This window comes from Anabrus simplex, chromosome 3, assembly GCF_040414725.1.
Source record: "Anabrus simplex isolate iqAnaSimp1 chromosome 3, ASM4041472v1, whole genome shotgun sequence".
NCBI classification, from domain to species: Eukaryota; Metazoa; Arthropoda; class Insecta; order Orthoptera; family Tettigoniidae; genus Anabrus; species Anabrus simplex.
The window spans coordinates 84,981,859-84,996,758 of record NC_090267.1 but is presented as its reverse complement, the minus strand read 5'-3'; the positions used below and the strand labels follow the sequence as shown (position 1 = coordinate 84,996,758).

Here is a 14,900-nt window from a genome sequence, read left to right as displayed (position 1 = left end):
ATTTTGTATGCGATTGGCAGTAGAGATATGCCTCTATAGTTGTTTGGATCTGCCTTGTCACCTTTCTTGTGCAATGGGTGTATTAATGCACACTTCCAATCCTGTGGAATCATTTCCGTTTCCCATATTTCTACTAGGATTGCATGAATTTTGCTTACAAGATCATCTCCAAGTTTACACATCTCCGCAGTGATGCCGTCCTCTCCAGGAGCTTTATTATTTTTAAGCGATCGTATAATCTCTGCTGTTTCCTGTATTGTCGGTGGCTGTGAATCGGGGTTGGGCATGGGCTTTTCAAAGTTCAGTCTTTCCTTTGGAGGATCACAATTGAGGAGGTCTCGGAAGTAGTCAGCTAGAATAGTGCAGTTCTCTTTGGTGTTCGTTTCTAATGTTCCATTTGCTCGACGGAAACATAAAGATGGTGGTTGATAGCTAGATAAATTCTCACGGAAGGTCTTGTAGAAATTCCTGGAGTTGTTTCTAAGGAAATCTTGTTCGATTTCCATGAGTCTATTTTTGTCATAGGCTCGTTTCTCCCTGCGGATTATTTTTGAGGAGATTTTCTGAACTTTTAGGAAGGTCTCCCATCTCTTAGTTGTTTGATGTCCATTCCACTGATTCCATGCTTTCATCCGTTCATCAATGGCTTTATCACAGGTCGTGTTCCACCACCTATGTTTGCATTTCCTTGGAGGCTGCCCTAATTTCATGGCTGATGTCTGAAGTGTTTTACGAAGGCCTGGCCAGTCCTTGGGGTCCTGCTCTCGTATGTCTTGTAGAAAGGTCGTGGCGTTCTGTCGAAGACATTCTGGATCAACTCTTAGAGATCTTTTGTGTTTAGGTCTGCATCTGTTGGGTTGGAATCTCACTTTGATTTGTGTTAGGTAGTGGTCCGAGTCGACAAATCCCTTCCGTACTCTAACATTTTGGATCTCACACATATTCTTTCTGGAGATTGCGACGTGATCGATCTGGAATTCGCCCAATAACGGGTTTGAAGTCTTTACATCCATTTAGTATTATTATTATTTACGTAATTATGTCCAGACTTTATTTGGTATAAATCATGATCGTATAATTTGTGAGGTTATGTCATGAAACATCTGCTGTATATATTAATGAGTTTATTTAATGTAAGAACGTGTAATTAATAGTATCTATATATTTAAAAAATTTATGAAAACTAAAGTCAGTCGGTCCGGCCATTCTATCCGGTCTATTTCCTTCAATTTTTCTTTTTAACTGGAAGGTATTCATGCACAGATTTGTCATCAGGCACTATAAATCACTTAACTTTCACCTTCCTCAAATTATTTGATTTTTTCAAGTTTTTGTCTCTTTGAAGCAATTATATCTTTGGTTCTAAGTGAGGTATGGAGTTCATTTTGGCCTAAGAACACTCAGTAGATCAAGCTCTTTCATTTCAGCTCTTAACTATTCAAACTGGTTGATTCTGAGGAAAGTTATGAGTGCACATTCAATTTGATGTCTCATTTCTTCAGCATTGTTGACATAATATTACATTCTATTACCACAGCAGATCATGTGCTTTATTTCATTAACTCGAAACTTTGCAAATACATTCGTGACGATTGTAACGAACTACACTATACTTTGCACATTGTGGGCGGAGCCAGCGGGAAACTGTTAGTATAATTTATTATTACCTATATATATGATGTATAATCCAATGTAACATTATACAACACACTGTAATAAGTCCAGAACAATGGTATGTGCAACCAGAAGTATGTAGAAAATTCCTTACATTGTAACTAGGCTATTGGAAACTCCCAAATTTACAAGAAAATATGTTGTGTCATATTCTTTAGAAGCCTGGTCAGACAACGTATATAAAGAGGCAGTCTTGATGGTAGAGTGGAGTTGTTTTGATGAGACTTGTGTGAAAGTCAGGTTAGCAAGTGTTTGAAGTCAAGTATGTGAATTGGTTTTGTTGAGATGGTAGTTGACATGCAACTGTTGTAGTCTTCTTATTCTTCATGATAGGGAGTTGTTCAAAATGGTGGTTTATTGAAGTGTGTGTAATGTGTAAATAAATTGTAAATGCTACACAAGTGATAGCATTTTGTGTGCATCTTTGTGGATACATCAAAGTTTAAATCCAGGAATGTCAGTAGGAATATGAAAATAAAAATATACACAACAGTACTAAGACCTATAGTGATGTACAGCTCAGAATGCTGGGTGATGACTACTAGAGAAGAACAGTGGCTGTTACGATGGAAAAAGAAGATACCTGGAGCAGTTAGAGATCAGGATGGCTGGAGAATGAACACAAATGCAGAGCTGCAATGATTTGTTTGGCCAGCCAGATACTGTTGTTAAAATTAAGCAGGGAAGAATTACGTGGGCTGGTTATGTTCAGAGAATGGCAGAAACCAGTACTGTCAAAAAAAGTCTTTATAAGAAAACCAGAAGAAAGAAGGAGAGGAAGGCCCAGGAAGAGATGGACTGATGATGTTGGGGATGACCTAAGAAAGATGGGAGTTAAATGCTGGCGAAGGAAAACCGAGGACCGGGACGAATGGAAGCAAGTGATTAAGGAGGCCATGGACCTATATGGACTGTAGCGCTGGCCAGTAAGTAACTCAGTACATAATCTTTGAAATATGATTAAAAGTAGGATTGACACACAATTTCGAGCTAGCTATCCAGATGGAAGGTACTACAGACTAACGATATTTGTAAGACTTTCTATAAAAAGGGTCTGGAATATGTGCGTCATCTGCCCCAAGATACTATTTCAACCTATGGATATTTTAGGAAGGAAGTTGCACAATGTTAAGATGAAGAGTACGGCATATGCTCTTCAGCAATGTAGACGTTATTCTTCCCTCTATTGAACTTCTAGTGGATTTGTGTGTGCTCATTTATTTAGCACTGACTTGCCATGGACTTGATGGAATGGAATGGTGTATGGCTTTCAGTGCCGGGAGTATCCGAAGACATCGGCTCGCCAGGAGCAGGTCTTTAGATATGACACCCGTAGGCGACCTCTGCGTCATGATGAGAATGAAATGATGATGAAGACAACGCATACACCCAGCCCCTGTACCAGAGTAATTAACCAATGATGGTTAAAATTCCCGAGCCTGCCGGGAATTGAACCCGGTACTCCTGTGACCAAATGCCAGCCCGCTAACCATTTAGCCATGGAGCTGGACACGGAGCTGATGGAGAACCTGAAGACGATCTGCTTGTCCATCTTATTTACTATAGTATTACGATGTGTGTTTTTTTTTTTTTTTTTTTTTTTTCCAGGGGATCGTGCAGTGTACATTTTCATAGTTTTCCTTTTTCTGCATGATATAGGTACTGTGGTGATGGAATATTAGAAAGCTTGTTGTTTGATCCTGTGGTTGAGCTATTGGACACCATTCTTTGCTACTATTGTTCCATGTTAAGTTCCTCAGCGTTGTGTATATTTCGTTAGTTATTCGTTTTCCACTCAGGTTGCAAATTAGCAATTTTTTATATGGATGATGTTTATGAATAAATGATAAGGAAAGAGGAAATGATGCAGGAAAGGGCAGAAGTATGTACTAAACTCTGAATGAACAGAAGTGAATTTCATTTAAAGCAGACTAATATAAACAACCTTCCTTGCAAACCATGTGCCCTTACCACGGAGGAGAGGCTTGCACATCCCAATGAAGCAGATAGTCGAGCCACAGGTGCAACCATATCGGATGGGAATCTGTCGAGAATCCAGACTATAGAATGGTTCATCAAAAGTGGGGTAGACCTTTCGGAAGTTGCAAGGGCGGCAATCTAGATGATTGGCTGATGTGGCCTTGTAATAATACTCAACATGACTTAGCTGTGTTGATACTGCTACATGACTGAAAGCAATGGGAAACTACTGCCATAACTAATTCCTGAGGACATGCATCTCTCTCTGTATGGATGATGTACTGATGATGGCTTCCTCCCAAGTAAAATATTCCGAAGGTAAAATAGTCCCCATTCGGATCTCCAGATGGAGACTACAGGAGAGGAGGCAATCACCAAGAAAAAATGGCTACTGACATTCTGCGAGTCGGAGCGTGGAATGTTAGAAGTTTGAATCGTTGTGATATGTTAGAGTATCTAAAAAGGGAGACGTATAGACTAAAGTTAGATGTAGTCGATATAAGTGAAGTACGTTGGCAGAAAGAGTAGGATTTTTGGTAAGGCGACTACAGAATTATCAACACAAAATCAAACATGTGAAATACAGGAGTTGGTTTAATAAAGAATTAGAAAATAGGGCAGTGGGTAAGCTACTATGACCAGCATAGTGAAGATAAGATAAGTTAAGATAAGACACCAAACCAATGCCCACCACAATAGTGCAGGTCTATATGCCTACTAGTTCAGTGGATGATGAGGAAATCGAAAGAATATTATGAAGAAAGAGAGAATTTAATACACCGAGCTCGATAGCTGCAGTCGCTTATGTGCGGCCAGTATCCAGTAATCGGGAGATAGTGGGTTTGAACCCACTGTTGGCAGCCCTGAAGATGGTTTTCCATGGTTTCCCATTTTCACACCAGGCAAATGCTGGGGCTGTACCTTAATTAAGGCCATGGCCGCTTCACACTCCTAGCCCTTTCCTGTCCCATTATCGCCATAAAACCTATCTGTGTTGGTGTGACGTAACGCATCTTGTAAAAAATAAGAATTTAATACAATATGTAAAAGGTGACAAGAATCTAATTGTGATAGCAGACTGGAATGCAATGGTAGGCCAAGGAAGAGAAGGTAATACAGTAGGAGAATTCGGACTGGGACAAAGGAATGAAAGAGGAAGTCGGCTGACTGAATTTTACACTAATCGTAATTTAGTCCTTGCTAACACTTGGTTCAAACATCACAAATGACAGCTGCAAATGTGGATGAGACATGGAAACACTGGAAGGTATCAAATAGACCTCATGATTATTAGGCAGAGATTCAGAAACCAGGTGTTGGATTGCAAAACTTACCCAGGAGCAGACATGGACTCTGATCACATCTTGTTGATCATGAAATGCCATCTGAAGTTGAAGAAATTGAAGAAAGAAATGTAAAGAGATGGGATCTAGACAAGTTGAAAGAAAAGAGTGTGAGGGATTGTTTCAAGCAACATGTTGCTCAAGGACTAAGGAAACATAATAGAGGAAGAATGGACAGTCATAAAGAATGTCAGTAGGGCTGCTGAAGAAATGTTAAGAATAAAGGAAAGATCAACTAAAAATCAATGGATAACTCAAGAGATACTAGACCTGATCGATGAATGACAAAAACATAAGAATGCAAAAAATGTAGAGGGCAGAAAAGAATACAGGTGATTAAAGAATGAAGCGGATAGAAAGTGTAGGACAGCTAAGGAAGAATGGCTAAAGGAGAAGTGCCAGAATTTGAGGTTGGTTGGTCCTAGGAAAGGTAGATGCTGGATGCAGGAAAATCAGGGAAACCTTTGGAGAAAGGAAAACTAGGTGTATGAACATTAAGAGCTCAGATGGAAAACAACTTCTAGGGAAAGAAAACAAGGCAGAAAGATGGCAGGAACATATTCAACAATTATATCAAGGAAAAGAATGGATGGCAAGGTTCTGGAACAAGAACAAACTGGTGTTACTGATGAAATGGGAGATCCAATTTTGAGGTCAGAATTCGTGATGATGATGATGATGATGATGATGATGATGATGATGATGATGATGATGATGATGATGATGCTTGTTGTTTTAAGGGGCCTAACATCTAGGTCATCGGCCCCTGATGGTACGAAATGAGACGAAATGCAATGACAAAATAAAAATCCAAAATCCTCCACTGACGAGAATTCAAAGCATGAGGACGAAGAATGAACAGATGGATATGAAGTTAAAACAATCAGTGGAGCCGACCCGCAATGCCTCAGTCTCAGAAACTGACGGAAAACAATAGTAATACTGACCAAGGAGCTGCTTCTATAGATCAATACTGAATCGATGACGCTTGCAAGCTAAAGGGGTCCAAAATATAGGTCATCGGCCTCTCATAATGGTACTTATCGCTTGAAAAGTGAACGATGGTATTTATCATGGCACGGTAACAATCAAAAGTATCGCAGACTCGTGGTATTCCACACATTATGGTACTACTCACAGGTAATGAAATTTGCACATGTAATACAGACCTATGGTGTTTCGCACATAGCGGCGCCATTTACAGGCAACGCAAACCTATGATTTTCATCATATAAGGGTACTAACCACAGGGACTAGTACTATCCCGTGGTGTTCCTTATATAGTGGGTACTAATCATAGGCTCATAAAGTGCTTCTAATCACAGGTACCGTAAAAGCCTGACCGCGCGGTGCTCCTGCGTGCTACTAATCACAAACCTATTTGGTACCTGACATAGTGGACTACGCGCAAGTAATTGCGACCCTTGGTGTTCCCCGCGTGGTGGTACTAATCACAAGTAGTTTCATGATTCTTATCCAATCATCCCTTGGTCGCTCCTTTTAGTCGATTCTTACGACAGGCAGGGGATACCGTGGGTGTATTGTTCGTCTGCATCCCCCACCCACAGGGGGTTGTGTGTTTGGTCCGCGAGAGGTATTTTATTTCCCTCAAGTCCGCCGGCAAGCCGGTTAGGACCCCCCCTATCCGCCACCTGGGACGCGCCACTTGGGAGTATCACCTCTCCCCCTGCTACGCCAGCGTAGTAGGTTCGTGGAGGTCAGAATTCGACAGAGCTTTGAGAGACCTAAAAAGGAACAAGGCACCTGCAATTGATGAAATTCCCTCTCAATTACTCACTGCCTTAGGAGAAACCAGCATGGTGAGGTTATTCCATTTAGTGTGTAAGATGTACGAGACAGGAGAAGTGCCATCCGATTTTCAGTAGAATGTTGTTATACCTGTTCCCAAGAGAGATGGTGCTGACAAACGTGAAAACTACCAAACCATTAGTTTCGTATCTCACACCTACAAAATTTTAACACGTATTATTTACAGAAGAATAGAAAGACAAGTTGAAACTGAGTTGGGAGAAGATTAATCTGGCTTTAGAAGAAATATAAGAACACGTGAAGCAATCCTGAGATAATGTTTGATCTTAGAGGATTGAATTAAGAAGGACAAGCCCATGTACATGGTGTCTGTATATCTAGAAAAGGTGTTCGATAATGTTGATTGGACCAAGCTACTTGAGATTCTGAAGATGATCGGAATGAGATACTGTGAACAAAGAATTATCTACAATCTGTATAAAAATCAGTCAGCAGTGATAAGAATCGAGGGCTCTGAAAAAGAAGCAGCTATCCAAAAAGGAGTGAGGCAAGGCTGCAGTTTGCCTCCCACCTTTTTCAATGTTTATACAGAACAGGCAGTAAAGGAAAACAAATAGTAATTTAGAAACAGAATCACAATCCAAGGAGAGGAAGTCAAAATCCTGAGATTTGCCAATGTTATTGTTATTTTATCTGAGACTGCAGATCTAGAGAAATTCTGAATGGTATGGATAGAGTCTTGGCTAAAGAGTACAAGATGAAAATAAATAAGTCCAAAACAAAAGTAATGGAATGCAGTTGGACAAAGTCAGGTGATGCAGGTAATATTTGAATAAGAAATTAAGTCTTAAAGGAGGTAGATGAATATTGTTACTTGAGTAGTAAAATAACTAACAATGGTAGAAGTAAGGAGGGCATAAAATACAGACTAGTACAAGCAAGGAAGGCCTTTCTTAAGAAAATAAATTTGCACATTTCGAACATTGATACAGGATTTAGAAAGATGTTTTTGAAGACTTTCATCTGGAGCATGGCATTGTATGGAAGTGAAACATGACGATCACTAGCTCAGAAAAAGAAAGAATAGAAGCTTTTGAAATGTGGTGTTACAGAAGAATGCTGAAGGTGAGATGGATAGGTCCAATCATGAATCAAGAGAAAATGAATCGAATTGGTGAGAGGAGATCGATTTGGCTAAATTTGACGAGGAGAACAGATAGAATGATAGGACATATCTTAAGACATCCAGGACTTGTTCAGTTGGTTTTTGAAGGAAGTGTAGACGGTAAGAACAGTAGGGGTAGACTAAGGTATGAATATGACAAGCAGATTAGAGCAGGTGTAGGATGCAATAGTTACGTCGAAATGAAGAGGTTAGCACAGGATAGGGTGGCATGGACAGCTGCATTAAACCAATCTATGGACTGATGACTCAAACAACAATATAAACAATGATGTAATGGAATATTAGAACCTCAGATTTATATTTTTGCTTTCAGCATAATAGTTATACTTTTGAAGAGATGTATTATTCTTAACTATGTGCTTGTTATTGTCCTTGAGAAACTTATCAGCTAGACATTCATATTTGAGGAGCAAATATTCAAAAGAGACTTTGTCCTTCAAACCAAATTTTAAAGTATAAACAAAAATGTGTTTATTATGTTACAAGTGTGTGCAGGATACTTAATTATGAATATCTATTGATCTAGAAGTAGTCAAACTAATTATTTAAATCTAGTTACGTGATATAGAAATTTAACATAAAAGTTTGGACAGAGTTGCTTTTGATTGAACAGACTGGACATGGTTGGTTTTATTAGTCATAATGCTGGACACAGAGCATTTTGACTGGATATATATGGTAAAAGACACTTGCAGATATTTTATGAAACAGGTTAGACACAACCATGATATAACTCGAAGAAAACTTAAAAATGAGGAAAAGTTAATCTCAAGATCACAACTGTAACTTATTGGTCAAAATAATACCTTATAAGGCATTCTTAAATGTGAAAGCCTCAATCGTCTTCCAAACAGTCACATAATATTGGATTATCCTCCTCATCTGGAACATTAATACTAGGTACACTGATTAAGAGTTCTTTATATCACTTCAGATTTGTCTCATTTTGCCAGTTCTAACCACTTATCTGCATTCCAGCCTTTCTTGAGCAGTGACTGATACTCTGTGGAACCCTCATTCTGTAATACACCACACACCTTTGTTCTCTTTGCCAGCAATAAACACTCGTTTCATGTTACTAATATTAGCTAACCTCTTGAAGCACTGTGACAATTCCTTAACATTATACAATTTGCGGTCTTGATCTAATAGCTTCACCTCACCTACTGTAATATATATCCCTACATACTCTTCTTTTGACAGGACAGCTGACTTCTTTCTCAATATCTTCTCCACTTGATCAAGCACACGGTCTGCTGGCTTGTAGCTGTGTTCCCATACAGGAAATGTTATTTGAATAAATTCAATGTCCTTTGTTTGTAGCAGAAAATACATCAAAGTATGCAACACATGACTGCTTTTGTTCTGGGCAGCACATGTCATAGAAAAATCGTATTCTCTTCTTGTAACTCAAATTCAACTTGTTCAGATGGTAGAGGAAAGCATTTAATACCTCTATGGCACCTCGACCTGCTTGGACTTCTGTCCACACAAAGAAAACAGGCGTGCCTTGAAGCTTTACACCAACGATGCAAAAACTGCAATGTCGAGAGCAGTATGTGAGTGTTTATAAATGTGCACATGATCCTTCTAATGTGGTAGGTATGCGACACTTTTTTTTTTATTATTGTGGACAAAGTCTCTTTTGAATGTTCAATCTTCATTTGTTTATATTATGAGATTGTCGGCCATCACTGTTTTGATACCAGACTCCATTGTTAATAATTAACCTCAAACTCATATTATTGGCATACTACTCATCAATCTGACAATTCAACCATCAACCCACGTTATAATTAATATCCTTTTTCTTCTTCATGATTATTAAATTGGGAGCATCCTTCCATGTTGAAAATAACACTGATCGTTATTATTTATAATATGCAGAGACCCATGTCCTTGCCTCATATGTGAATGAATATGTTTCCAATGCAGGAATTATACAAGTGAAATACCCAACATCTGCTAGGACCCAGACGTCTTGTAGGTTGATTTTTTGTTCCTGACGAGTGAAGCTGTGGCATATCAAGAACCCAAGAGAAAGATGAAGAGATGGATTTATCTGCTATGAACGGATATACTATCTTCCTCCACTCACCTCAGATGACCCCACCACCAAAGCCGGTTTATGCGTACAGCTTCATCCATAGAGTTCATTCCTAACTTAGCCTTTATATCCTCATTCTGAGTACCCTCTTGCCATTTTTCCCACCTGTTTATACTAACTATCATTCTCGCTGCTTTCATGTTAATGATGTGATATAGTAGAGCTTAATTATGTGGCATCCCAACAGGTTTATCACAGGGATTCGTTACTGTGTGCAAGGAAAGGGTGATAGATATAAAGCTGAAAATTACAGGCCAGTCAATTTGACACGCAATGCATGTAGGCTTTGGGAATGCGTTCTTTCTGATTATATTACACATGTTTGCAAAATTAATAACTGGTTTGACAGAAGGCAGTTTGGGTTTAGGAAAGGTTATTCCACTGAAGCTCAACTTGTAGGATTCCAGCAAGATATAGCAGACATCCTGGATTCAGGAGGTCAAATGGAATGTATCGCGATTGACCTATCTAAGGCATTTGATAGGGTAGGTCATGGGAGACTACTGACAAAAAAGAGTGCAACTGGACTTGACAAAAATGTGACTGAATGGGTGGCTCTGTTTCTAGAAAACAGAACTCAGAGAATTACAGTAGGCGAAGCTTTAACTGTCCCTGTAATAATTAAGAGGGGAATTCCTCAAGGCAGTACTATCAGACTTTACGTTTTCTTATATATATATACTGGTATATATATCAATGATATGTGTAAAGAAGTGGAATCAGAGATAAGGCTTTTTTCAGATGATGTTATTCTGCACAGAGTAATAAATAAGTTACAAGACTGTGAGCAACTGCAAAATGACCTCGATAATGTGTGAGATAGACAGTAGGCAATGGTATGATGGCGTGCGGCCTCCGGAGAGGCCTGGTGCAGGTCTTTGGATTTGATTCCCGTAGGTGATCTGCACGTCGTGATGAGGATGAAATGAGGATGAAGACGACACCTACACCCAAGTCCCCGTGCCAGGGGAATTAACGAATTATGGTTAGAATTCCCGATCCTGCCGGGAATCGAACCCAGGACCCCTGTGACCAAAGGCCAGCACGCTAACCATTTAGCCATGGAGCCAGACCAATAATATGATGATAAACGGGGTTAAAAGTCAGGTTGTGAGTTTCACAAATAGGAAAAGTCCTCTCAGTTTTAATTACTGCGTTGATGGGGTGAAAGTTCCTTTGGGGGATTGTTGTAAGTACCTAGGTCTTAATATAAGGAAAGATCTTCATTGGGGTAATCACATAAATATGACTGTAAATAAAGGGTACAGATCTCTGCACATGGTTATGAGGGTATTTAGGGGTTGTAATACAGATGTAAGCCTTTGGGTGTGGCGAGCCCATCGTAACAATAGCATATATGGAGAAAGCAGATAGGGTTCCTCGGAAAATATTAGGGCGTCCCCTACCCAAGAAAGTGGAGAGGAACCATATTTGTCCCTACCCGGCTACAGCTGGATAAAGGGAAATGATGATGATGATGATGATGATGATGATGATCATGATCATGAGTAAGGATGTAAAGGAGAGTGCATATAAGTCTCTGGTAAGACCCCAACTAGAGTATGATTCCAGTGTATGGGACCCTCACAAGGATTACTGATTCAAGAACTGGAAAAAATCCAAAGAAATGTAGCTCAATTTGTTCTAGGTGATTTCCGACAAAAGAGTAGCGTTACAAAAATGTTGCAAAGTTTGGGCTGGGAAGACTTGGAAGAAAGGAGACGAGCTGCTCGACTAAGTGGTATATGATATAGATGTTGGTATGTTCCGAGCTGTCAGTGGAGAGGTGGCGTGGAATGACATCAATAGATGAATAAGTTTGAATGGTGTCTTTAAAAGTAGGATAAAGTTGGAATTCAGGAGGACAAATTGGGGCAAATATTCTTTTATAGGAAGGGCAATTAGGAATTGGAATAACTTACCAAGGGAGATGTTCAATAAATTTCCAATTTCTTTGCAATCATTTAAGAAAAGGCTAGGAAAACAACAGATAGGGTATCTGCCACCCAGATGACTGCCGTATATGCAGATCAGTAGTGATTGATTGATTGATTGATTGATTGATTGATTGATTGATTGATTGATTGATTGATTGATTGATTCAGATCAGTAGTGATTGAATGATTGGCTGATTCATAAAGCAAACGTCCATATCACTTTCCACCTCACAATACAGCATGCATTAACTTTTTTGCATAGGATATTATGACTGGTACACCCTATTCACAGCAAATGATGCTTTGCTGTGAGATAGAAAAGAAAAAGAAACAAAATGAAAAAAAATGTTTACTTGGTAAATACAGCACTCAAGATATCACTGTTTAATTACAGCTGATATCAGGGAATGTTTTATGTAATTGTTAGTGATATCTTAGAAGTTTAAATTAGTCTTACAGGTTTGCTAAAATGAACTATTTAAATCAATTTTAAAAGAACTACTTACCTGTCTTCATGTGGATGCACCATAGAGTCCCTGTAAGCCCAACACCAATCACAAATGAAGCAAGAGCAATCCCCACTGTTACCTCAGTAGATACTCCAACATACACAACTTTGGTATGTACTTGTTCTTCTGCAGGGGCTGCACTTGGTACAGCTGCAACAAAATAGTAATTACATACTTAACTGTATGATGAAAAATACATGCACAGGTTAACAAGTTGGTTAACACCTAGATTCTGAAAATTAGAAAGTTAGGTTACATTTAAATATGAACTGTTTTGAGTAGACTAGCCCCAAACTTAATAGAGCCCTATTATCACCCTCCTGTAAAAGCGTAATAGTAATAACAGGTTGAATTTACTATTGAAACTGTCTTCCTTAAAAATCCCTTAATCTTCCAGTTATATTAATGATGTTTTACAATCAATAAACTATCAGAAACAGGTTAACACATCATTGCAATTCAAGTTTAATTGTTGATATCTGTCGTTTATGAATTTCTGCTCAGTGTACTTCTTATTCATATCTGCTTAGCCTGTTTGTTGATGTGTGTTAGTCCATGGGTTACCATTATGTAAACATGAAATGCACAGAAAATACTTATCAGATTGTCAAAAGAGAAAGCATTAGGAGGAGCTGAAAAAAAAAAAGAAAAAAATATTATGGTAGGAAAGTGCATAAAAAAATTGTAAAGAGAACGCTAAATGATAATGTGACTGCGGTGTCTGTGAATGAACAATGTGAAATGAGTACAGGGAATACAGCGAACAAGTATAGAGTAATAAAAACCCCAACAACTGAGTGTAGCAAAAATCCATCAGGGGCAATTCAACACAAATTATTGAGAAAACAATTTACTGCTACTGAACATGAGTGTGAATGTTTCTGAAAGTAACAAAGTAGTAGAATCAACTTCACCTTCAGAGCTTTGTAACAAAAGTGGTACTTCAGCTAATTTTCAACTCCATGGAAAGGAAGAAACATCATCAGAATACAAAACCTTCAGTGTGTATTTGATTCAAGTGACACATGAACTGGTCACAAGTTATAGAAAAAATTGTAGCATTTAGTTAAGATTATAGATTTCTGCTTTAAGAATGTGATAAATAAAGAACCAGATGCTGTATTAGTGTACCATTGCTTTTGCCAGCTTCTAAATGATGAAAAGCTTATGTACTCTGGGAAAAAATGCTATATTTTTATATTCCTTTGTTGCAAATTGTCCACCTCCAGTTGTGGCTCTCTCACTGGAAGTAGATACAGAGACTGGCAAGGAACTTTCTAAAGTTTTCTCTAACCACGAACTGTCTCACAACCTTATAGTATAAATGTGCAAATGGAAAGAGCTCTCTCAAAGAATTGAAAGTTCAACATTAATGGACCAGGTAACATAAGATCAAATTGAAAAGCAATAAAAAAAGATGGAGGTTAGTTTTAGAGAGATTATTTTCTATTATTTTGTTACTGATGGATAGGAATCTTCCTTTGAGGGGGTGATCAAGAAGAGTTTCAAAATCCAGGTATTGTAATGAGAATTTTCTTTAACAAGTTGAGTTGATGGTCAAATTTGATTCTGATGAACATGTTGAGTGGTCAGCAAAACCTGGAAGACTGGTTGCGTACCTTAGTAAGGACAATCAATAATTACAATAAATAATAAAATAATTTACTTAGGAACAAATAATATTCCATTATTCTAGACTGTATGCCAGATCTTAGTTGCAAAGAACAGTTTAGTGTAGTTTTAAGAATTGTGGGTGTATTTCCTGTCACCACTGAAGAGTACTCTCCTGGGCTTTATGAAGTTGGAGATACTACTGGAAAAGGTCCCACTAAATGACTGCTTCAGATAATAGCTGAAACGGGTTACCTTTTGCAGACTGTCATGGACAATCATATGACAATGGAAGCAACACAAAAGGGAAGAAAGCTTGATATACCTTGCTGCGCTCACAGTATGAACTTGGTTGTTGGTGATTCAGTTAAATCTTCAACAATTGCACTACATTTCTTTGGTTCAGTAAATGAAAATCCACAGCCTGTGTCCAGTCATTCAACCGGGTCAGAAATGGAATGAATGAAAGCCCCATCTAGCGGCAAGGATAGGAATTGTGCCGGCTGCTGAGGCCTGTTGCAATTCTCTGGGGCAATGATTAATGAATGACAGATGAAATGATATTGGAGAGAGTTGCTGGAATGAAAGATTACAGGGAAAACCGGAGTACGCGGAGAAAAACCGGTCCCGCCTCCGCTTTATACAGCACAAATCTCACATGGAGTGACCGGGATTTAAACCACAGAACTCAGCAGTGAGAGGCCGGCGTGCTGCCGCCTGAGCCACGGAGGCTTCTGGTATAGTACAAATATTGTTCACTTTTTATTTTCTGCATCTGTGAAG

At 38.7% G+C, this 14,900-nt stretch overlaps 1 protein-coding gene across 1 annotated transcript in view; it reads right to left on the bottom strand.

Annotated features, from left to right (window-relative positions):
- Positions 1-14,900, bottom strand: part of LOC136866665 (transforming growth factor beta receptor type 3) — a 310,806-nt gene that overhangs the window by 60,605 nt on the left and 235,301 nt on the right. The window contains exon 14 of the mRNA XM_068227001.1: positions 12,504-12,656. Within this exon, the coding sequence (XP_068083102.1) occupies positions 12,504-12,656 (153 nt within the window). The remainder of the gene's footprint in view (positions 1-12,503; positions 12,657-14,900) is intronic.